The sequence below is a fragment of the Monodon monoceros genome, unplaced genomic scaffold (assembly GCF_005190385.1).
Source record: "Monodon monoceros isolate NGI ecotype Baffin Bay Population unplaced genomic scaffold, NGI_Narwhal_1 Super_Scaffold_1, whole genome shotgun sequence".
Lineage (NCBI taxonomy): Eukaryota > Metazoa > Chordata > Mammalia > Artiodactyla > Monodontidae > Monodon > Monodon monoceros.
In genome coordinates this window covers 47,515,014-47,537,880 of record NW_021703765.1, presented here as the reverse complement: position 1 = coordinate 47,537,880, position 22,867 = coordinate 47,515,014, and the positions used below count along the sequence as shown (strand labels likewise).

Here is a 22,867-nt window from a genome sequence, read left to right as displayed (position 1 = left end):
GCGATGGGATGAATTGGGAGATTGGGACTGACATATATACACTATTGATACTAGGTATAAAATAGATAACTAATGAGAACATACCATATAGCACAGGGAACTCTACTCAGTACTCTGTGGTGACCTAAATGGGAAGGAAATCCAAAAAAGAGGGGATATATGTATATGTATAGCTAACACAACATTGTAAAGAAACTACACTTCAATAAAAATTTAAAAAAAAAGAAACACATGCACAGGCACATACACAGAATTTCTTTTCAAGAAACACCTCACTAAGAAAAAAGTCTTAAAAATTCCTAAGACACTGCTAAATAGTAGCTGAAATATGTAAGGCAGAGACATATGTTCAACTTAACTAACACTTCAGAACTAGCAATGTCTCCGAAATTACCACAAGAAAAGCCTGTTTCATAAGTTAATTGGGACTGGGCTTCCCTGGTGGCACAGTGGTTAAGAATCCGCCTACCAATGCAGGGGACACGGGTTTGAGCCCTGGGCCAGGAAGATCCCACATGTGGTGTAGCAACTAAGCCCATTTGCCACAACTACTGAGCCTGTGCTCTAGAGCCCGCAAGCCACAACTACTGAAGCCCACATGCCACAACTACTGAAGCCCACGCGCCTAGAGCCTGTGGTCCGCAACAAGAGAAGTCACCACAATGAGAGGCCTACGCACCATAATGAAGAGTAGCCCCTGCTTGCCACAACTAGAGAAAGTCCACGTGCAGCAATGAAGACCCAATGCAGCCAAAAATCAATCAATAAATAAATAAATTTTAAAAAAATTAATTGGGACTTCCAGATTCCACCTAGCATTTAGAAAGCTGAAAGTCACTCCCACTCTAGTAACAAGGGGAAAAAACAGGTAATCTACAGAACTATACTTTTCTTGAACCCAGAGAATTAGGATGGCAGGGCAACCAACTAGTCTGAAATCTAAGGAAATTGCTTCAAAGCAAGCATGGGCTCACCTCGAACAGGTGTGGGAAAAAGATGGGAACTGCCAAACATTAATAGAATGAAAGAAAAAAATCATATAATCATCTCAACATATGCAGAAAAAGCATTTGACAGGTTTCAACATTCATTCAGGATAAAAAGTCTCAACAAATTAGGTAGAGAAGGAATGTACCTCAACATAATAAAGGCCATATGAGAAGCCAATGGCTAACATTATATTCAACAGTAGAACGCTGAAAACTTTCCCTCATCACAAGGGTGCCTACTCTCATCACTCCTATTCAACACAGTACTGGAAGTCCTAGCCAAAGCAATCAGGCAAGAAAAAGAAAAAAGTCATCAGAATCGCAAAGAATGAAGTAAAATTGTCTCTATTTGCACATGACATGATTTTATATATAGAAAACCCTAAAAAGTCCACCAAAAGCTGTAGGACCTACTCAGTGAATTCAGTAAAGTTGCAGCATACAAAATTAACACACAAAAATCAGCAGCGTTTCTATACACTAACTATAAATTATCTGCAAAAGAAAGAAAACAATCCCATTTACAATACCATCAAAAACAATAAAATACTTAGGAATAAATTTAACCAAGGAAGTGAAACATCTCTACACTGAAAACCACAAGACAATTATGAAAGAAACTGAAGAGGACACAAATAAATGAAAATATATCCTGTGTTCATGAATTGGAAGAATTAATATTGTTAAAATGTCCATGCTACTCAAAACCACCTATAGATTTAATGCAATCCCTATCAAGATTCTAATGGCTTTTTTTTTTTTTTTTTTTACAGAAATAGAACAAATAATCCAAAAATTTATTTGGAACCACTGAAGACCCCAAAGCAATTCTGAGAAAGAACAAAACAGGAGGCATCATACTTGATTTCCAGCTAATGGTAATCAAAACAGTATGGTACTCACATAAAAACGGACACAGAGACAAAAGGAACAGAATCAAGAGCCCAGAAATAAACCCATGCATATATGATCAACTGATCTTTGACAAAGGGGTCACGAATACTTAATGAAAAAAAGACAATCTCTTCAATAAGTGATGCTGGGGAAATTGGGTATTCACTCATAAAAGAATGAAACTAGACCCTTATCCTACACTGCTCACAAAAGTTAGGGTTAGGGTTAACTCAAAATGAATTAAAGATATAAATGTAAGACCTGAAACCATAAAACTCCTAGAAGAAAACATAGAAAAAAGCTCCTTAACATGGGTCTTGGCAACAATGTTTTGGATATGACATGTAAAGCAAAGGCAACAAAAGCAAAAATCAACTGGGACTATATCAAACTAAAAGCTTCTGCACAGCAAAGAAAACCATCATAAAAAAGGAAAGGCAACATAGAAAATGCAACAAAATATTTGTAAATCATACATCTGATAAGTAGTTAACATCCAAAATATATAAAGAACTAATACAACTCAATAGCAGAAAGACAAATGATCCAATTTTAAAATGGGCAAAGGATCTAAATAGACATTCTTCCAGAGAAGATATTCAAATGGCCCAGGTACCTAAAATGGCACTCAACATCACTAATCATTAGGGAAATGCAAATCAAAACCACTATGAGATCTCACCTCACACATGTTAAAACAGCTATCACCATAAAGACAACAGACAACAAATGCTGGTGAAGATGTGGAGAAAAGGCAACACTTGATGTTGGTGGCACTGTAGACTGGTACAGCTATTATGGAAAACAGTAAAGAGGTTCCTCAAGAAAATAAAAATTGGACTACCATAGATCCAGCAATTCCACTTCTGAGTGTAAAACCAAAAAAGGGAAAGAAAAGAAACACTGACCTGAAAAGATATCTGCACCCCCATGTTCATTGCAGCATTATTTATAATAACCAAAACATGGAAACAACCTAAGTGTCCCCTGACCAATGAATGGATAAAGAAAATATGGCGTGTGTTGTGTATATATATGTATGTATATACACACACACACACACACACACACACACACACACACACACAATGGAATACTATTCAGCCATAAAAAGAAGGAAATCCTCCCATTTCCAAAAACATGGATGGATCCCAAGGGCACTATACTAAATGAAACAAGACAGAGAAAGACAAATACCATATGATCTCACTTATATATGGAATATAAAAAAATTAAAAACCCAAGCTCATAGTAAGAGGTCAGATTTGTGGTTACCAAAGGCTGGAGGTTAGGGGTGGAGGAATTGGATGAAGGTGGTCAAAAGGTACAAAATTCCAGTTACAGGCACACCTCAGAGATATTGCGGGTTCAGTTCAGACCACTGCAATAAAGCAAGTATTGCAGTAAAGCAAATCACATTAAGTTTTTGGTTCCCAGTGCATACAAAAGGTATGTTTACACTATACTGTAGTTTATTAAGCGTGCAATAGCATTATGTCTAAAAAAATAATGTACATACCTTAATTAAAAAATACTTAATTGCTAAAATATGCTAACCATCATGAGGCTTCAGCAAGTTGTAATCTTTTTGTAATAGTAACAAACACCACTGATCACAGATCACCATAACAAATATAATGAAAAAATTTGAAATATTACGAGAATTACCAAAATGTGAGAGAGACACAAAGTGAGCAAATGCTGTTGGAAAAACAGACTTGCTCAATGGGTTGCTACAAAACTTAAATTTGTAAAAAATGCATTATCTGAAGTGCAATATAGCAAAGCACAGTAAGGATACCTGTACTATTTACCTCTGTCTCTACTGTCTTATACACAATGTTTAACATTCCATAAAAAATTACCAGACACACAAAAAGCAAGAAAAGCAATCCACTGTCAAGAGACAAAGTGGTTAACAGAATGACAAAGAAATGATCAAGATGTTGGAATGGTCGGATAGAGAACTTTGTTACGTTAAAAGGTCTAGTGGACAAGGTAGACAACATATATGATGAGATGGAGAACTTCAGCTGAGAAGTGGAAACTATAAGATAGAGTCAAAGAAAAATGCTAGAAATGAGGTAAAGAATGCCTTCAATGGTCTCATCAGTAGACATCAGAGCACAGCTGAGGAAAGAATCAGTAAACTTGAAGACAGGCCAACAGACATTAGCTAAACACTAAGAGAGAAAGTGGAAGGGAGTGGGGAGGCAGTCGGAAAAGGGGAAAAGGAGTGGGGAGAAGAAATAGAACTGAGCACCCATGGCTGTGGGACAGTATCAGTCTGACAAATGTATAATAAGTTATTCAAGAATTTATATGAAGTACTTCCTGAATCTAGCAAAAAAGAATAAAAAAAGGAAAAAAAAAGGATCATGAAAACAGTATCTGCTACCATTTGCGCATGTAATTTGCCCTCACGAATGCCGTGTTCTGCTAACCATTTCCATAACTCTCTGCAGGTCAGCCTTCTCGACCTTGATCCTCTGAACTCACTCATTCATTACCATAATTGCAGCCGCCTGGCTTCTGATGTTTAAGTGCCACCTCCAGGCCTCTACTGTTTTAGGGTCCTATGACATCCCCCGTACCCCCTTTGCTATCAGTGAAGCAGGTCCGCAATGGCATTTCCAGATGGCAGCCCTAGACCTCAGAGGACATGGAAACAGTTTCTCAGTGATGTTAGGACCTTTTCCACCAGCGATTTTTCGGTGCTTTGGTAGATGATGTAGCCTTTAGGCCCCTCCATGGCACAAAATTATCTGGTATGATCCATATTCAATCCAGCCTGCCTGCTTATTTAAAACCTTCAATTGTCTGCAATGGCATTTCTGGCGTTTTGACACCTATAACGGGGGCCATTGCTTTGTCCATGCTGCTAGGAACTTTCCAAATACACCTCAACTTGTACCATCAAAAGAAATCAACGATGGTCAGAAGCCAAAGACAGTTGTCCCAATAAAAGCCACGATACCTTGTCCAGTTTCTGGGCCTGAGTCAATTTTGGACTTAGAACTACGTATTGAAGGAGAGACCAGATCCTGGAAGGGAAAATTCTGCAACACCAAAGCAAATGTATAGTCATGAATCTCTCAGACCACCCCCCAATGACCATTTATTCAAGTAGCTGTATACCAGGGAAAGGGGAAAACCCAAACATTTCACAAATTATTAAGTACAAGATGCAAGAGACTCCAAGTGTTATCTGGCCCCTCTGTTAGACAGGGGGCGTGCACAGGGGTGAGATCATAAATAAAACCTGGGCCAGATCTGGCTCACAGTGTAGGCACTGGGTCCACAAACACATCCAGAGGACACTGCCCCAGTCCCTGAATGTATAATTGGAATAGACATGTTGGCAAACACTCACATCGCTTCCTTGGTCTACAGTATAAGACAGCCAGATGGAAGGCTCTAAATCTGCGCTCCCCCATACCCTGGCCAGGATAAATAAAACCAGTATCCCACATGCAGGGAAATGACAGAAATCAGTGCCACCCTTAAAAACCCAAGTATGCAGGGCTGATGGTCCCTACTATACTTCCATTTAATTCACCACTCTGCCGCTACAAAAACCAGAAGGAACGTGGAGGATGACAGTGGACTCCCACAAGCTCAACCAAATAGCCCCAATTCTAGCAGCTCTGCCAGATATGAAACCTTTGCTAGAGCAGGTCAATACTACTTAAGTACACAGCAACTGACCTGGCAAATATATTCTTCTCTATCCTCATTAGGAAAAAAAAGATGGAAAACACTTTGCATTCACACAACAGTACACATTTACATTTACAGTTCTGCCTCAGAGCCATTTGGGCAACCTGCAGAAACCACCCTGGTTCACCCTGGTCCAATGATGTCCTGTTAACAGAACCAGATGAGCAAGAAGAAGTGGAATGTTGAAGGCTTTAATAAGATACATATGCTCCAGAGGGTGGGCAATCTTACAATTCAGGAGCTTTGTCATGTCAATAAATTCTCAGGGGTTCAGTGGTTTGGGTAATGCCCGGACATTGCCCCCAAAGTAAAGAACTTGCACTGAAACAGAAGGAAGCACAACGCCTGGATGGCGTCTTCCGGTTCGGGGGCAGCATATTCCACAACTAGGAATAATGTTCTGATCCATATGCCAGATGAGAAAGGATGCCTGAACACCAGGCTCCTTTGTCAAAGGACCAGCAGGCAAGAAGAGTCATCACCTTAGCAGAGGTAATTAAACTTGAACATCAGAAGAAAGGAGTAGTATTCACAATGGGGACAAGGAGGACTACATTTCGTGTGCAGACGATGCACTTAAGGGTCGCTTGGTGTTCCCTTGTCCAGTTTTGACAGTAAATGGACAAGTGTAACAACCCTGGCCTAAGAAGGGCACGATAACCAGGGGTTGAGCCTCCAGGGTTGAGGGCCTGAGTCACATCACCAAGTAAGCCCTGAAGACCAGATGTGCTAGCCAAGGGGAAGGGGAATCTAGAACAGATAGTAGAGGAGGGAGAAGATGATTTGGTTGTGGCCCCAAGGTCAACTACAGCAACAGGAGCCCCCCATGGTCAGCAGGTGCATTCCTTCTGGGAGCATCAGCTTGACTCCAGCCTCTGGCCACCCTTCCATCCACAGGTGTGACCCCTTAGCACTTCGATAAGCCTGTTGCACACTAACCTCCATCTAGGTCTGCTTCCTCTGAAGCCCAACCTACAAGAAATAGTAATGTTTATACCTATATTTCAGGGGTGTCATGTTCCATTAAATAACACACGTCAAGTTGTTTGGACAGTGCTCGACTCATAGAAGGCATTCAATATGTAAGCATGAGAAATTGTATCCTAGGGAACAAGATAGATAAGCTTATGTAAACCCCAGGATTATATGTATCTTCTAGATGCCAGGTGAGAGAGACATAATTCCTGAGACGCAGAACACAGGAAGCATTGATTTTAGATGTATGCTCAGCCTCACTAGAAGATAGTAAGTGGAAACAAAGGTCAGTACTACAATCCAATTATTTACTATACTATCCCTATTTTCAACTGATTATAGAAGATGTAAAAACTGCAGAATTTGAACTGCATTTGAAAAATAAAGGAACAAATGCTTATTAATACAATATCTTAAAATTCTGGTATATTAATTTTTATTAAAGAACACTAGGGGTCGCTAATGGACCAAGAAAAGCCCATAGGTCCCTCAAAGTTTTGGGAGCTGCATTTTATTTATTTGAAAGGATAAGAATTTAAAGTGCTTTGTAACAAACCACATGCCTTTTCAACTCATCATTCTATTTATTAAATCACCACCCTATCATATTTTAAATTACCTTCATGGTAAAAGATCACATCAGAACAGGATACTTTGATTCCTTTCATGAGTACAATTAGAAATTAAACTTTTGCAAAATTCAATCATGTTTAGATACTGAGCACACACATTTTTAACGTTTCCTATGTGGCACAACCATTTAGCTTCAGCTAAATCTTATTTTCTAATACAAGCGATAATATGTATGCTAATGTTCAAATCAAACTAAGGCCTCATTTAGCATGGTCTTATGTTCGAAGTTGAAGAAAATAGCCAGATATGCAAAGAACTGAGCGTAGATTTGATTTGATCTAGGTAAGTGATCTAGGTAATTACACAGATGGTAATTATGCAGTAAGACTTGTGCTCATGGAAGATACAGAAAAAAGTGAAATGTATAAATTCCTTGGGAGCAACATGAATATGATCTAGTGGTGGTGAAGACACATACAACAGTAAACTATGATACAAGGTAGAAGACGAATGACAGTGCTTGTAATATTCTTGGGAAATCCGGAAAAGGACAGCTGCCTTCCAGCTGCAGGAAGTCAGGAAAGAATTTATGGAGACAGCATTTGAGCTGCACTTTCAAGAATGGGTTGACATGAGCCATGTGAAAATGGGTCAAGAACTCCTCTAGGTACATAGAGAAGAATGAGAAGTGCAAGGCTATAAAGGAAAATAGCAAGTAGCTCACGTATGAGTCAGGCAAATTAAACTATTTGCAACTCATTTTTGAGCCTCCCCTGCACCGACCCCAGAGTCAAGCACAGCAATTAACCCACTACCTTTATTTTTTTAGTATAATGGGTATTTTTTTCTCAACTTTAGTGAGACTCCATATCTGGTCCACAAGTATCAACATATGAACAAACAGACCCAACAGTGTGAAATGTACTAATTCAAACATGCTTAGCACACACTTACTGGGTTGATTAATAATTTATATGAAAATTGGTTAAATCTAATCATTAGAATAAAAAGTATAAATTCATTCTTGAACTTGTGATAAATGCACATAAATCTCCCAATTATGGGATTATAAAATAACCTTTAGGGAGTATGTTAGACTATGGTTAATAATCACAACAAACAAGAAATACACCCTATGTCATAGTTAATTTACCAGATCATTCAAATCATCAAAAAAAGTATCAGGAAAGAGGGGTGAAGCAACTTTTGACTATGGTGGCATAAAGAGATCTGTGAACTGTAATCCTGAAAAAAGAGTATAAAATTGGACAAAATTACAAAACTACTCATATCATGGTCCTGATTATCGACTAAAGACAACAAATTGAGAGGCATACTCAACAGGAACTAGAACTTCAGGGAAGATCACGAGTCTTTAACCTTCCAGCCACAGGCTATGGCCACACACACCCCGACCCCGACCCCCAACCCCCTTCTCCAAGAAGTCTGACCAAACCAGGGCTGGCAATGAAAGCCAGTAGCTTTGCCAGAGGGAAATGACTTGATTTGGAGCAAAAAAGTAGCAAATTCAGTAGGAAACAAATGGAAAAACCTACAGCACGAGGCGCCTTTTCCCATTAGAGTGTATTTGCTTTCTGGCGGGGGTATAACAAATTACCACAAACTCAGCAGCTTCAAACACCACAGATTTATTATCTGACAGTTCTGTACTTCAGAAGTCCAAAATGGGTCCCACTGGGCTAGAATCAAGGTGTCAGCAGGGCTGCTTTCCTTTCAGAAGCTCTAGAGGAGAACTCATTTCCTTGCTTTTTCTACTTTCCAGAGGCTGCCCACATTCCTTGGTCCCCTTTCTCCATTTTCCAAGCCAGAAACATTGCATCTCTCTGACCATTCTCTCCGACCATTCTCTCCGACCATTCTCTCCTAGGCACATCTCCCTCTCATTCTGACTCTTTTTCTGCCTCTCTCTCACACTTTTAAGGACCTCTGTGGTTACACTGAGGCCACCAGATAATCCAGAATAATTTTCCTCTTTTAAGGTCTGCTGATCAGCAACCTCAATTCCATCTGGAACTTTAATTTCCCCTTGTCATGTAAGCTAACACAGCCACAGGCTTTGGGGACTAGGATGAGAATGTCTCTGGAGGGCCATTATTATGCCCACCACATGGGGCAAATGGCAAAACAGCCTGGAAATGAGAGACCCAAAAAAGGACAAGGTAAGCTGCCCATACATTCCTGGCTGACTGTGCAGGAGAAATAGGAGAAGGCCCTGCAGAAAGTAGAAGCAGAAGTGAGAATGGCTGAACTCTGACAGTGCTCCCCAACCTACACACAGATCCATCAGCAGAAGGTAGAAAAGCTCTATGCTTCTGAGTATTCGGGCAAAACCTCTACCCAAATACGGGCTGACCACTAAGCTATGTAGATGCAGGGCTGAACTCTAGGAAATTTAGTCCATTTGGGGTGTCATAACAAAACCACCACAGATTGGGTGGCTTAAACATGATTTACTTCTCACATTTTCGGAGGCTGGGAAGACCAAGATCAAGGCACAACAAGATCTGGTGTCTGGTGAGAGCCTGCTTCCTGGTTCACAGATGGCCATCTTCTCACTGTGTCCTCACATGGCAGAAGGGGCACGAGAGCTCTCTGGGGTCTCCTTTATAAGGGAAGTAATTTCATTCACAAAGGCTCTATCACCATGGCCTAATCACCTCCCAAAGGCCCCATCCCTAATACCATCACTTTGGGATTTGAACATATGCATTTCAGGGGGATGCAAACAGCCAGTACATAAGAGAAACTACGCTAAAACATTAAAACAATTTTTTTAAAAAAAAGAGCAGAGATATCAGTAGGCCAGACACATTCCATATTTCACAGATGAAGCCCAGACAAGTTAATAAAAAATAATAATAACAACCTCAAGGGGAAAAAGTCAGAATTCAGAGTTGCTAAAATTATATTATATACAATGTCTAGTTTTCAAAAAAAACTTGTGAGACAGGCAAAAAAAAGGGAAGTATGACCCACAGTCTGAAAAAAGCAGGTAATAGAAACTGACTTTTAATGGGCCCATAAGTTGAATTTAGCAGATAAGAAGTATAAAGCTATTATAAATATGTCCAAAAAGTTTAATATCCAAAGGGATAAAATACCAAAGAATATTTGTAAAAAACCAGAGAAGGCAGTAAAAGAGGAACTAAGGAACAAAAAACCTGAGACATATAGAAAACAAGTACAAATAGAAGACGTAGATCCAAAGTTATTAACAACTAAATGTGACTAGACTAAACTAAATCAAAAGGGAGAAATTTTCAGATGATAAAAACATACAACTGAATTATATGCTGCCAACAACAAACACACATTAGATTCAAAGACACAAGGAAGTTGAATGTAAAAGGAGAGGAAAAGACATAATATAACCAGTAACTATAAGAGAGCTAGATTGGCTATATTAACATAAAACAAAATAAACTTTCTGGTAAGAAATATTACTGAAGGCAAAGAAAGGCATTTCATAATGACAAAAAAGGTCAATACACATCAGGAAGGCATATCCCATATAACATATCCCACATAATCCCACTATAAATGGATATGCACCTAACAGAGCCACAAAATTCATGAAGCAAAATCTGACAAAATTAAAAATATACAATTCAAGAATTCATAGTTGGAGACATCAATACCTCACTCTCAGTATTCGATAAAACAAGCAGAAAATCAGTTAAGGGTAAGAGAACTGAACAGCCCCATCACTAACTTAACCTGATTTACATTTATAGAATACTCCACCTCAAAGTAGACTACATTTTTTTCAAGCACTCAATAAACATTCTCCAGGATAGATCAAATGCTATACTGTAAAATAATTCCTAATACATTATAAAAGAATTTAAAATACATTCTTCAAAACACAATTCAAAGTAAGTTACCTGACCACAAGGGAAATTAAATTAGAAATCAATAATGGAAACAAATTTGGTACATCTCCAAATATTTGGCAAACAAGATACTTCTATATATACCTGTGGGTCAAAGAAGAAACCACAAGGAAAATTATAAAATAATATTAATATTATTAACAACCTTATGCCAACAAATTAGACAACTTAGGTGAAATGGAAAAATATCTAGAAAGAAAATAACCGAAACTGACTCAGGGAGAAGTAGAAACTCTGAACAGATCTATATTAAATAATTAAATTGATTTAGTAATTTAAGATCTTTCCACACAGGAAGTCTAAGCACAGATGGTTTCACTGGTGAATTTTATCAAATATTTAAGGAAGTAATAATCTTTCACAAGCCTTTCGGAAAACAGAAGAGGAAAGAACACTTCTCACTTCATTCTACGAGGCCAGTATTACCCTGTTACCAAAGCCAGACACACACATCTCAAGAAAACTAGAGAACAGTACCTCTCGTGAATACACACCCAAAAAATCCTTAAGAAAATACTAGAATCCAGCAACATATAAAAAGGATTATTAACCAATACCAAGTGGGATTTATACAGGAATGCAAGGTTGGCTTGAAATCTCCAAATTAATGTAATATACCATATTAATAGATTAATAAACAAAAATCACATGATCATCTCAAAAGACAGAGGAAAAACATCTGACACCCATTCACGATTTAAAAAAACAACTCTCAATAGACTAGAAATACAAGAAAGCTTTCTCAACCTAATAAAGGGCATCTAAGAGAAACTTACAACTAACATCATATTTACTGGTTAAAGACTAGATGCTATTCCCCAAAGATCAAAAAATAAGGCAAAGATTTCTGCTCTCATTGTATTTATTCAACACTATACTAGAATCTAGCTAGTAAACAAAGAGGGGGAAAAGGATCCAGATTGGAAAGGAAGCAAGTACAATAAATGTCTTTATTTTGCAGACGATATGATCTGGTATATAGAAAATCTTACGGAATCAACAAAAACCTACTAGAACTAAAAAGCAAATTCAGCAAGGACACAAGATAGGAAAGCAACATAAACACTGTCTTTCTATATAATAGCAACAAGAAATTGAGAACAATTCCATTCAAAATAGCACCAAAAAGAATACAATGCATAGAAGTTTAACAAATAAGATCTGTATACTGAAAACCTCAATACACTGCTGAAAGAAATTAAAGATCTAAATAAATGGAGAGGCATTTGATGCTCACAGACTGGAAGACAACGTTGTTAAAGTGGCATTTCTTCCCAAATTGATCTGCAGGTTCAAGACAACACAATCTCTATCAAAATTCCAACAGGTGTTTCTATAGAAATTAATAGAATAATCTTAAAATTTACATGGAAACACAAACTTTTGACTGACAATAGCCAAAATAATTTTTCAAAAGATCACAGGTTGGAGAACTTACACTACCCAATATCAAAACTTAATTACAGGGAATTCCCTGGCAGTCCAGCAGTTAAGACTCTGTCTGCACTCCCAATGCAGGGGGCCCAGGTTTGACCCCTGGTCAGGGAACTAGATCCCGCATGCTGCAACTAAAGGTCCCGCACACTGCAATGAAGATACCTCATGTGGCAACGAAGACACTGCACGTGGCAACGAAGACCCAGAGCAGCCAAATAAATAAATATTTTTTAAAAAATTAATTACAAAGTAATGTAATAAGACAGTGTGCTATTGGTGCAAGGATAAAATACAGACCAAAAGAAGAGAACAGAAAGTCCAGAAATAAATCCTTACATTTATGGTCAACTGATTTCCAACAAAGGTGTCAAGGCAATACAATGGGGAAAGAATCTTTCCAATGAACAGTGAATAGATTAAAAAATGTGGTATATCCATACAATGGAATGTCATTCAGCCATAAAAAGAACAAATTACTGATACATGCTACATCATGGATGAACCTTAACAAAATTATACTAAATTTAAAAAGTCAGACACAAGTTTCAAAGAGGAAACTGCCTGCTTTGGCGGCTGATGCCCGGGGATGCGGTTTTTCATCAAGGATATAACGATGCAAAATAAAGAGAAAGGAACCTTTATTATGAAAACCTCTTCCAGTGAAAGGAATAATCTATTCACGGTGAGCCTGGTTCAAAGCAGAACCAGAATACCAACATGTCCACTGGAGACCTCTGGGTTCTAATCATCCCTGAGTCAATAAATCCCTGTGTGACTTGAGGAAAGTTTTTTTTAATTAAAAACATTTTTTAAATATTTTACAAAAAAAAAAAAAAAAAGTCAGACACAAATGTTTGTATGATCCCATTTACAAGAAATTTCTAGAAAAAGCAAGTATCTAGAAACAGAAAGTAAATCAGCGGTAGCCTAAGGCTTGGCTAGAAGCAGGAAATGAATGCAAACAGGCATGAGGAAACTTTCTGGGGGAATGGAAATGTCCCAAAACTAGATTGTGGTTGTGGTCATACAACTGTGTAAATGTATAAAAAAAAACCCATTGAAATGTACACTTACGGCAGGTGAGTTTCATGCAATGTACATTATTCCCCAATAAAGCTGTTTTAAAAATAAAAAGAAGATGAAGAAGGTGCAGGAGTTCCCCATCCCTGGAGGACACAAGCATAGACTGAATGAGCTCCTATCAGGGACACGAGGGTAGAGTCTCCATGACCTTCGTACTTGACCTCACTGTCCATCACTAAGAGCGTGAGGTCTTTTAACCCAAAATGCTGGTTTATACATTTTTTGTGGCTTTTTGCAGTTGCTATTCCTAGGGTTATAAGGAGAAAACATTTGTGACTGCTCTTCCAAATATTTCACTTGCAAACATTGAACAGAGAATGCTTTTCACCTTTCGTCCTGTAAAGGCAGCCCGGTGAAGTGGCGTGTCTCCCATGTCATTTAATACATTTACTTCTGCACCAGCCTAGTAAACATGAAAGTTTTAAGCATCTTCCACATATCAAGAAATATACAAAGGTGAAAACAGTTCCCTAAAAATATATTAAATATTTAAAAAATTAAAATAATTGTTAATATTGACTGGTTGTCACAACTAAAAATAAGTTCAGTTCACAGTAAAACAGTAAGCTTACAGTAAAAATCTACCTGATAGGTAGAAAATAAAAAGCTACTTTTCTTTAAAAATCTATATACCCTTTGCTCTACTTTAGAAACACTCATATTGAAAAAAAAGGAGAACCGTCTCTGAATAAAATAGCACATTTTCTCCACCAATTTAATTTAATGAGTTTAAGGGGAAAAAAAGAAAAAGATGCCACCATTTAAATGGTGGAGGAGCTGGAGGTTTAAGGGCCACCTTAGCTCCTGGATTTCAGGTTTGGGGCCACCAGATCAATTTTAAGATGAAACCCAATTTCAGAAATATCAGTATGTGTGAAAAATTATTCATCACAGAATTGAGAAATATGAGTTCTTAAGTTACAGCATGCTCACTAAGAGAGTCTGACATTATTTTTTAATTACAAAGGATGTGCTTTGGTCATTTTTTTAACTATGCTCAAAAAACAACACAGTATCTTCATTAATCCATATGTCCATTTTTGCAACTCTAAAAAGTCAATGATGTAAAAATCAAACGACTGAAAAAACAGAATTTTAATTAGTCAGGCTACCCTAATTCATGTATTTAGCCAAGAACAATTAAGTGATTAGCAACTTCTTTGAACAGGCCATTATGCATCATGGCCCAGACGGCTTTTCCAAGATGTTTATAATTTCCATAATAGCCATATTTTATTTATTTAAAAATTAAAGCCACACATATACCTTTAACAGATCCTGGACCACTTGTCTATGTCCAAAATAGCAGGCCAGATGAAGCGGTGTCCAGCCCAAATTAGACTTACTTCTTCCTAAAAAAAAAGGAAAGAGGTATTTTTAGATGTTCCTGAGGTAACTGAACAATAAAATAATTTCTCCTTCATACTCTGCTCCAACACATTGGCCGGTGGCTCCCTTTCACACTGCACTGCTGATGAGTGAGAGGCAGGAGACATGAAACTGTAATACATGTTCCGAGTGAGATGGGTCAGAACTCACAGGACCCAGATTCTGCGGCCACCTTCCTAACTCGATGTCCTCACTCTTAACAGGGTGGAAGGAGACTTGATGGGGGTTACATTCAAACTGGCCTGCGGCTCTATGGTGCCGAGTGAGTGTCTAACCACCCTGCCATCAGCAAACGAACACGTGGGTCTCTTGGCACAGCATTTCCTGAAAAGCACCTCTCGCTGAAAACCTGTCCCATGTCAGGAGAGTGGACAGAAAGGGGAACTGGGAACCAATCTTTCCTGCAGCGTTTAGCAAGCTGTCGGCGCTGCGGGCGGTGACTGAAAACGGAGCCTTAACTTCAGATAAAATCACAGGTAATGAGGATAAGTGTTACCAGCATGGGAGAGTCCAACTAGATAACAAGAACCCAAATTAAAAGCAACGAAATGTCAGATCCCAGCTGAGGAGAGGTATAAAACAACTGAGCGTGGTGAAAACGAGCTACATTAATTCAATTTAGGAAAAAAAAAAATAGGGCATTATAGCTTAGACCTGAGAGAGCTTCAGAAGATCTCCAAAATTCCAAATGAAGCTTGAGAGAATACAGCCTATGAAAGCCACGAAAGCCCACCACCGCCCTAGAGGGTCTCCCGAAGCCCAGCAGCAGGCTGCCCGGCCCTCCCCGGGAGGAGGTGGAGGTTAACGGCTGCCCTCGGCTCCTGGATTTCAGGTTTGGGGCCAACAGAAAGCCCGCCACCAGCCTCAGTGTACCCAGAACAGGGCTCTAACAGCTCCCAGAGGGACTGTCACCGCCAACAGTGTCCCTGTGACTGTTTGCCACTTACCAAACTCCCATAACTGTTCCCTCTCAAATGGGTGCCCTCTGGAACCCCTAATTCCACAGGCAATACATCCTAGAGCCATGGTCTATTGCATGGAACATTTCTCTTTACCCTCTGTCCTTAACCTAGCTCTTCCTGATGACAATGATTCTCCTTTATCCCTCGGGGGGAGGTTCCCCCATTCCCACACCCCCACTGGTCCTCATGGCACAGAGCCACGTGAATTTCCACGTCAAAACCCAACGTGGTCTTTGGTCAATGACCTCTCTCGTGTTACAACCCCTCCTCTGAGGGTTCTGTCATTAAGCATCGCTACCCGCCCTGCAAATGCTTTCTCTGCCGCCATCTACCGGCCTCCAGTGGCTCACCCCTCACCAGTTAACTCTGGGCAGCAGTCTTTCTCCCTGCGGCAAATCCTGCCACCATCCTAGGGGTGACTACTACGAGCCAGTATCCTGGTGTCTCCGACTCTCAGCTTCCCTCACTTCCCCGCAAACCTGGCCTCTGCTCCACGTGGGGTACCCAACCCCAGGGCCAGAGTCTGGATGTCATCATCACGTCTGAACTCAGGAACACAGAAAGCCCACTTTCCCACAGAGTGCCCACTTTCCCACTTCCTCACACAGGCAAACCCCCAGACTTGCTCTTCAACTGAACTGACCCTCCAGTTCTTTAATCGCTTTCCCTCTATGTAAATACCCCCACCATCTTCACTTCCTTCGGTAAATCCAGCATATATTTCTTGGTCCCTCACTTCAACATTTCCTCAATATCCTATCTTTGTCACAGCAGCCTAGAAAAACCCCGAAGCCTGATAAACACACTAGCTCAATTTTTTCTATAACCACACCCAGGTTGCTAACAGTGGTGGAAGAAAAATAACAAAACCTTGTGGATTCATGGCTCCATAAAGTCAGGATCTCATACTTCAGCAAAGCCTTCACTGCTGCCCGGCAATCCTTCCCACACTGCCGTTCAGGTGTCCCTCCTATGTTCCAGCACAGGTATTTCAATCCTCACCACTCCCCTCAAGCCTCTTACCCAGACACCTGCCTCTTAGCAAATGATCTGATCTCTTAGCTTCACAAAGAAAAGAGAAGCTTTCATAGGATTCCCTGGGCTTCCTGGCACCAAATCCACCCCATACCTCTACCCACAGGCGCCCATCCTTCCTCCTGAGGCCTCAGAATAATCACGCTTCCTGGATCCCGGATCCCATGCCCCCCTGCTTCCCAAGTACTCCTTTTCCTCCTCATCTTCAACCTCTCCCTCTTTAGTTGGGAATAGGAAGGAGCAGGTGAGGATTTGCATCTTGTCCACCTAACAAGCAAAGGCACCCAACCCCCCCTCTCTGGTCCCGGGCGCCCTCCAGCCCTTGTCCTCCTCACGCTCCTCCCCTCCCCGCCCCCAGTCTTCACGCTTCCCACCTCGTGTTCCCTCCCATCAGCTACCCACCCACTGCAGACCAGGTTCATTTCCCACTGCATCACTCAAACTGTCCTCAACTTTTACTAATAAATGGTGTCACTGGATCCCAGGGGCACTTTTCAGCAGCCAGCGCACCACGTCACTGGACGGCATCTGACAGCCCAGGCCAAGAGCCTCCACAGCCCTGCACTTCTTCCCAGGGCTCTGTGGAAACTCCACTTTCTCTGATTATCCTTCATTACTAGAATCTCCAATAATGACACCTCTTGGCCCTTTCTCACTGCTTTGTTTATAGGCTCTTCACTTCAAAATCCGTATTTCCATTTCCAACTCTCTACTATTCACCTCCATTTGGACGATACAAGAATATCTTATGCTCAGGAGGTACAAAGCTGAACTCACTTACCTTACACATACACATGTGCACAGAAAAAACACCTGTTCCCCCTCCCACATCGTTTTCACAATGAACTGCCCCATTATTCACCTCTCTTCTCAAGTCAGAAATAAGCACCACTCGTCTGCCTTTCTCCTTTTCACCCCTGCCCAACTTAATCAGTCCTATCAATTCTACCTCCTAAATGTTAACTATGCCTACTTTTCACCATTCCCATTGCTTCTACTCCCATTTAACCACAACAGTCTCCTCTGAGCTGCTGCTTCTGAACGGGTCTCCTCACCATCTAGTGCTTCCACATGGGATTCTGAATCAAGGAGTCAATTTACAGAATCCTAAATAATTCTTAAAATACTCCAAATACCAGTAAAAATGTTTAAAAAAAAAAAAAGGGCCATACTCTACAAGTTCTTGATAATCTTTAATAATTAAAACTACTTTTTAATTTCACTTTGGTAAATAATGTCGCAGAGATACTTTCCCCTATCAACAAATCAGTATCTACATAAAAAAATAAATAAGCAAATGAGTATTAAGTCATAAAAATATAATGCTCCAAGTATCCTTTATACTCTTTACAACTTATTATGGACACCCAAAATTTTTTTATCAATAAAAATATCAAGTTTAGAAATATTTACAGAAAACTGTACCCTATACTGAATATTAAACACTGGGAAACACCAGCAGATGTTACAGGTAATACTCAAGTAACTTCCCATGCAGACCTTCCAGCAAAGCAACAGGACAGCACTACACAAAATCATGTGTTGAGGGCTTCCCTAGTGGCACAGTGGTTGAGAGTCCGCCTGCCAATGCAGGGGACACGGGTTCGTGCCCCGGTCTGGGAGGATCCCACATGCCACGGAGCGGCTGGGCCCGTGGGCCATGGCCGCTGGGCCTGCGCGTCTGGAGCCTGTGCTGTGCAACGGGAGAGGCCACAACAGTGAGAGGCCCGCGTACCACAAAAAAAAAAAAAAAAATCATGTGTTGATGTTGCCAAAATAAGCTCTTATTTTGCTTTCAAAAACTTATCTTTTAGATCACTCATAGAATTTATACAAAGCATGCTATGCGTATAAACATATTAGTATTTATTTCATTTGCAAGAATGTCTCGCCATTAGCAACAGATGGGACCATGAACACACACTCATAACAGCAACAGCTACAAGCCAAACTGCCCAATTAGCTCTTCCTTTGTGCCCCTAGCCTAGAAGTGTTGACCTTAACCTTCAAATGCACGTCAGCGCTTCCCTCTCTCCCTTAAACTTGACATTAGTGGATTCCTCCCAACCAGTAACATCTCTATGTTGATTGTTGAGCTTTAATTCTTGCAGAAGAATTATACTACACTTTACCATTTTCTCAATTTCTCAGGGTTTGGAAAAACAAAATGAGATAGAAAAGAAAACCAAGAAATGCCAGGCACAGTGATTCCCATGTGGAGACACTCACACACCCAGCCCCAGCCCTCCCCACTCACTTCTGTGGGGTGAACTCACATCACCTGATTACGTTGTTCCTCTACATAAACCCTTCAAATTGCCCTTAAGACAAGTCTGACTGACAGGTATAATGAGGGTGAAATTTTGAAAAAGCAGTAACATCTGTCTCTCAGTTTTACATTTCCAAGTAGGTGACTCTCCACTAACTAGCCTGAGGCAACCATGGGTGAGGCGCGGTGGTTGGTAGAAAGTAAAGGATTGCTGAAGATCATCAAACCAGGCATGTTTCTGGCATTCAAAACAGAATCCCGAGGTAAAGATTAAGAACGAGGTTTCTGTTGAAGGATGAGAAGGGTTTTTAGAATTCCTTTAGCATTCCAAGAACCGACTCAGACTGTAATTTCTGGACAACTCAGAGCGTGGTTTCTTCACTGCTACAAAGATAATACTCCTTCCACACGGAGGGTGAGGCCATGAAGTTTGCTGCTCTATGACAGGAGAATGTGACACAGCAGAACAAAATACCCATCAGTGACAGAGGGCTGTGGGAGAGGAAAAGACGTAAAACGGGGCATGTGGCTCCTGATTCTAAGCCCGGAGAGTGAGATAAGTCGAGGGCACACTGAGAACAGGCAGTGGCATGTAGGATGCCAGGAAAAGGTCCCCTACCAGGCCACCTAGCCTAGCACCAACCTGCACGGTGGCCACGTCAAAGTAAACTCAGTAGTGCAGGCAGCGGGAAGGCCAAATGTTGTCTGCCTAGAGCTGCTCCGAGCCCCCATGGGTCACTCAACACCCCCAAGGTCACACCCACAGGAGTGTGGCCGAGGTGAACCAGCAAGCCTAGGCCACGTGCCACAGGGAGACATGAGAGGTTCAGGGTGACACAAAGCCAACAAGAGCCAGGATGAGACTCCCAACACAGCCAAGGAGCACCACCTGTGCTTATGAAAACCCTGCATTTGACTCTGAGTTTTACTTCAGCTACAAATGCTTCAGGGGCACTAGGAAGACAGGTTACCAAGGAACCAAAGCCCGTCCACACAGAACAAGGCTCTCCTTTACATTTACAGGCCACCTCAGGTGAGATGGGGGAAGACACAGGTGAGAGGCTCTGGGAGGCCAATCATTTATCAAAAAAGCTACTGAAATGGAGGGACCCAAAGACTTATATTTAGTCCTCCAAACTCCCAAAATGAGAAGGCGCTTGTTGAAATATCAGAGCCAATTTAGAAAATAAAGCCTATTTCTCTGCACCCCTGAGTTTAATATACTTGTAACCTTGCTACACAAAGCACATTGTGATTTGGCTGCTACCTACCCACCTAGCCTTATCCCTCACCCCTCCTGCCTGCAAAAGCCCTTGCCATCTGGGCTGCTTCTCACCTCAGGACCTTGGCATATGACGTTTCTTCTGCCTTGACCCCCTTTCTTCTCTATTTTTACTTGGTTAAGTCTACGTACTCTTCATATATCACCTTAGAATAATTTCCTCCAAGAAGCTAATCCTTCGAGTTCCAGTTACATACTTCTTATATGTTCCCTAACACCCTGCACTTCATAGCTTCCATATTCTGTACATATTGTGCAATGCAGACTAGTTTGAGCTAGTAATCTACTAATCTCAGTGAGGGTACGATCCTGTCTGACAATATTTCTAAGGTACTTCACACGCTTCGCCTACAACGTCTTCGAGAAAAAGAAATTATCATAGCATGCATCCTGTGGACTCGGGGGTCACCCTTGTAGTTCATAAGGTTTAGGACCCATGACAATATTAAGACTGGATCTCAATTTCTCTGACTTAGAGGGGAGAAGGAGAGTATCCACTCTTATGGGGGTTCTTCCTAGGATAAGAGATGAAAATTTATTTCTAGTTCAGAAAGATTAGTGCTAAATAAATGATAAAGTAGTACATACTCCTAAGAAAAAGCTAAAAAATCCATTCAAAGGTTACCTTTGCAGTTAATGTCAGCAGTTACTTCATTCCTTTCCATGGTTTCCAATAACTGTCTTACTTCTTCAGCGTTGCCGTTTCTGGCATGATGGAGAAGCTGTTGCTCTGCTTCTGTGCTCATTTCTAGATTTAAAAAATAATAACACTGCTATTATCGAAGAACATATATTAGCTTTTGGATATTATCTAACAGATAAAAGGGAAAAAATCGTCTTCATTCTGCAGCTAATAAGATAGACACAAGAACTGATTAAATGAATCAGCTGCAGGGCCAAAACTTGACCTTGAGACTCCGTGCCCTTTGTATTATTACTGAAAAAGTGCACTGGACATCTGGGCAAGTTTCTTACTCTCTCAAAGCTTCCGTTTCCGCACCTGCAAAATACAATCAACCTCATGACCTGTTGTAAGACTGTGTCTATGAAAGGTATTTTGTAAATAGTTATTAGTACAACATCAATAACCAGATACAAAGTTAAAATACGGCAATTCAGCGGTTTGTATAGAAATATCATAAGGCTGAAATGTAAATTAACACAATGCAAGAAACTTGTGAGAAAATAAATTACAGATAAGAATCCTGGAGCTACGATACTTACAAAAAAACTCTCATATTTTCTTCCCAAGCCTCAAGCCAACTATAAAGGACTACAACCAAATTTAAAGCATTGATGTCAAAACGTTATGAACAGCAATTCCCAGAAAAAATACAAATTTCTTTCATACTAATCAGTTAAATGCAAATAAATCAAACACAATGATATTTTTTTGCCTACCTGATTAGCAAAAATAAAAAGATTAAACACACCAAATGCTGCAATTAACAGAAAATGTGCACTCCAGTAAACTAATAATATTATGCATATTATATATTATAATAACATTCACACAATCCTTCATATGTTGCAGAGGGAGAGGCAACAATTTGACAAGACGAAATAATTTCAAAATACACAGAGGGTTCCAGGAGATAGCCAAGGAACAAATACCAGGGATCTGTCTCCCCACCTACACAACAACTGCACTGGCCGACTCTGTCTGATGTAACTAACAATTCTTTGGAACTCTGGAACCTCCAGAAGGCTTGCAACTGCCAGGGAAGACTTGGAAGCTAAATGTGGTTAATTTCAGCTCTTAGGGGTAGCAGCTCCCTACCCCCACCTCCAGCCACTCAGCAGGCACCTGTGCATGTGCTTCTGGAGCAGCTTGCTGGAGCCCGCCATCAGCAAAAAGGACCCTGTCCTCCAAATACTGGGGAGGCAGGCTCTGATCACTGATTGCTGCTTCTGACCACAGAAATGCAGACAAAGAAGTGGGCAGCCATTGTTGTTGCACTGGCACCCTCGCTGCAAGCCTCTCTGGTGGCCTGGACTGCCAGAGGATTTAAAGGGCCAGCAACCTTTTTCCCCCCTCTTCTTTTTTTCTGTTTTCCCGCTTAAATTTCCCCTTAATTTCCCTCTTGTAAAGACTAGGACATTCACAAACAACTGCATATATGGGGAAAATTACAATGTGACTGTTCATGCCCACCAAAGTCTCAAAAAAGACATGAGACAACCTTAAGTTTAGGCTGGCCCTCAGCAGAAAGGCAGTCTACAACAATCAAAAAGAAACAAACAAAAAGACAAAAAATTAGCAAACCCCGAGGAAGAGGAGTATTTGATTTCTAGAGTTACTACATTAGATTCAAATGTCCAGTTTTCAGCAGCCAAAAAAAAAA

At 40.5% G+C, this 22,867-nt stretch overlaps 1 protein-coding gene across 7 annotated transcripts in view; it reads right to left on the bottom strand.

The window, feature by feature from the left end:
* The window catches only part of OSBPL1A (oxysterol binding protein like 1A), a 208,648-nt gene that overhangs the window by 175,466 nt on the left and 10,315 nt on the right, over positions 1–22,867 (bottom strand). For 6 of the 7 annotated variants that reach the window (XM_029219688.1, XM_029219679.1, XM_029219714.1 and 3 more), the window contains 3 exons: positions 21,148–21,270; positions 14,852–14,937; positions 13,914–13,988 (listed from right to left, as the gene is read on the bottom strand). In XM_029219688.1, the coding sequence (XP_029075521.1) occupies positions 13,914–13,988; positions 14,852–14,937; positions 21,148–21,268 (282 nt within the window). In that variant the 5' untranslated portion in view covers positions 21,269–21,270. Of the gene's footprint in view, positions 1–12,302; positions 12,318–13,913; positions 13,989–14,851; positions 14,938–21,147; positions 21,271–22,867 lie in introns of those variants that run through there. The other variant, XM_029219724.1, reaches the window with a different exon arrangement.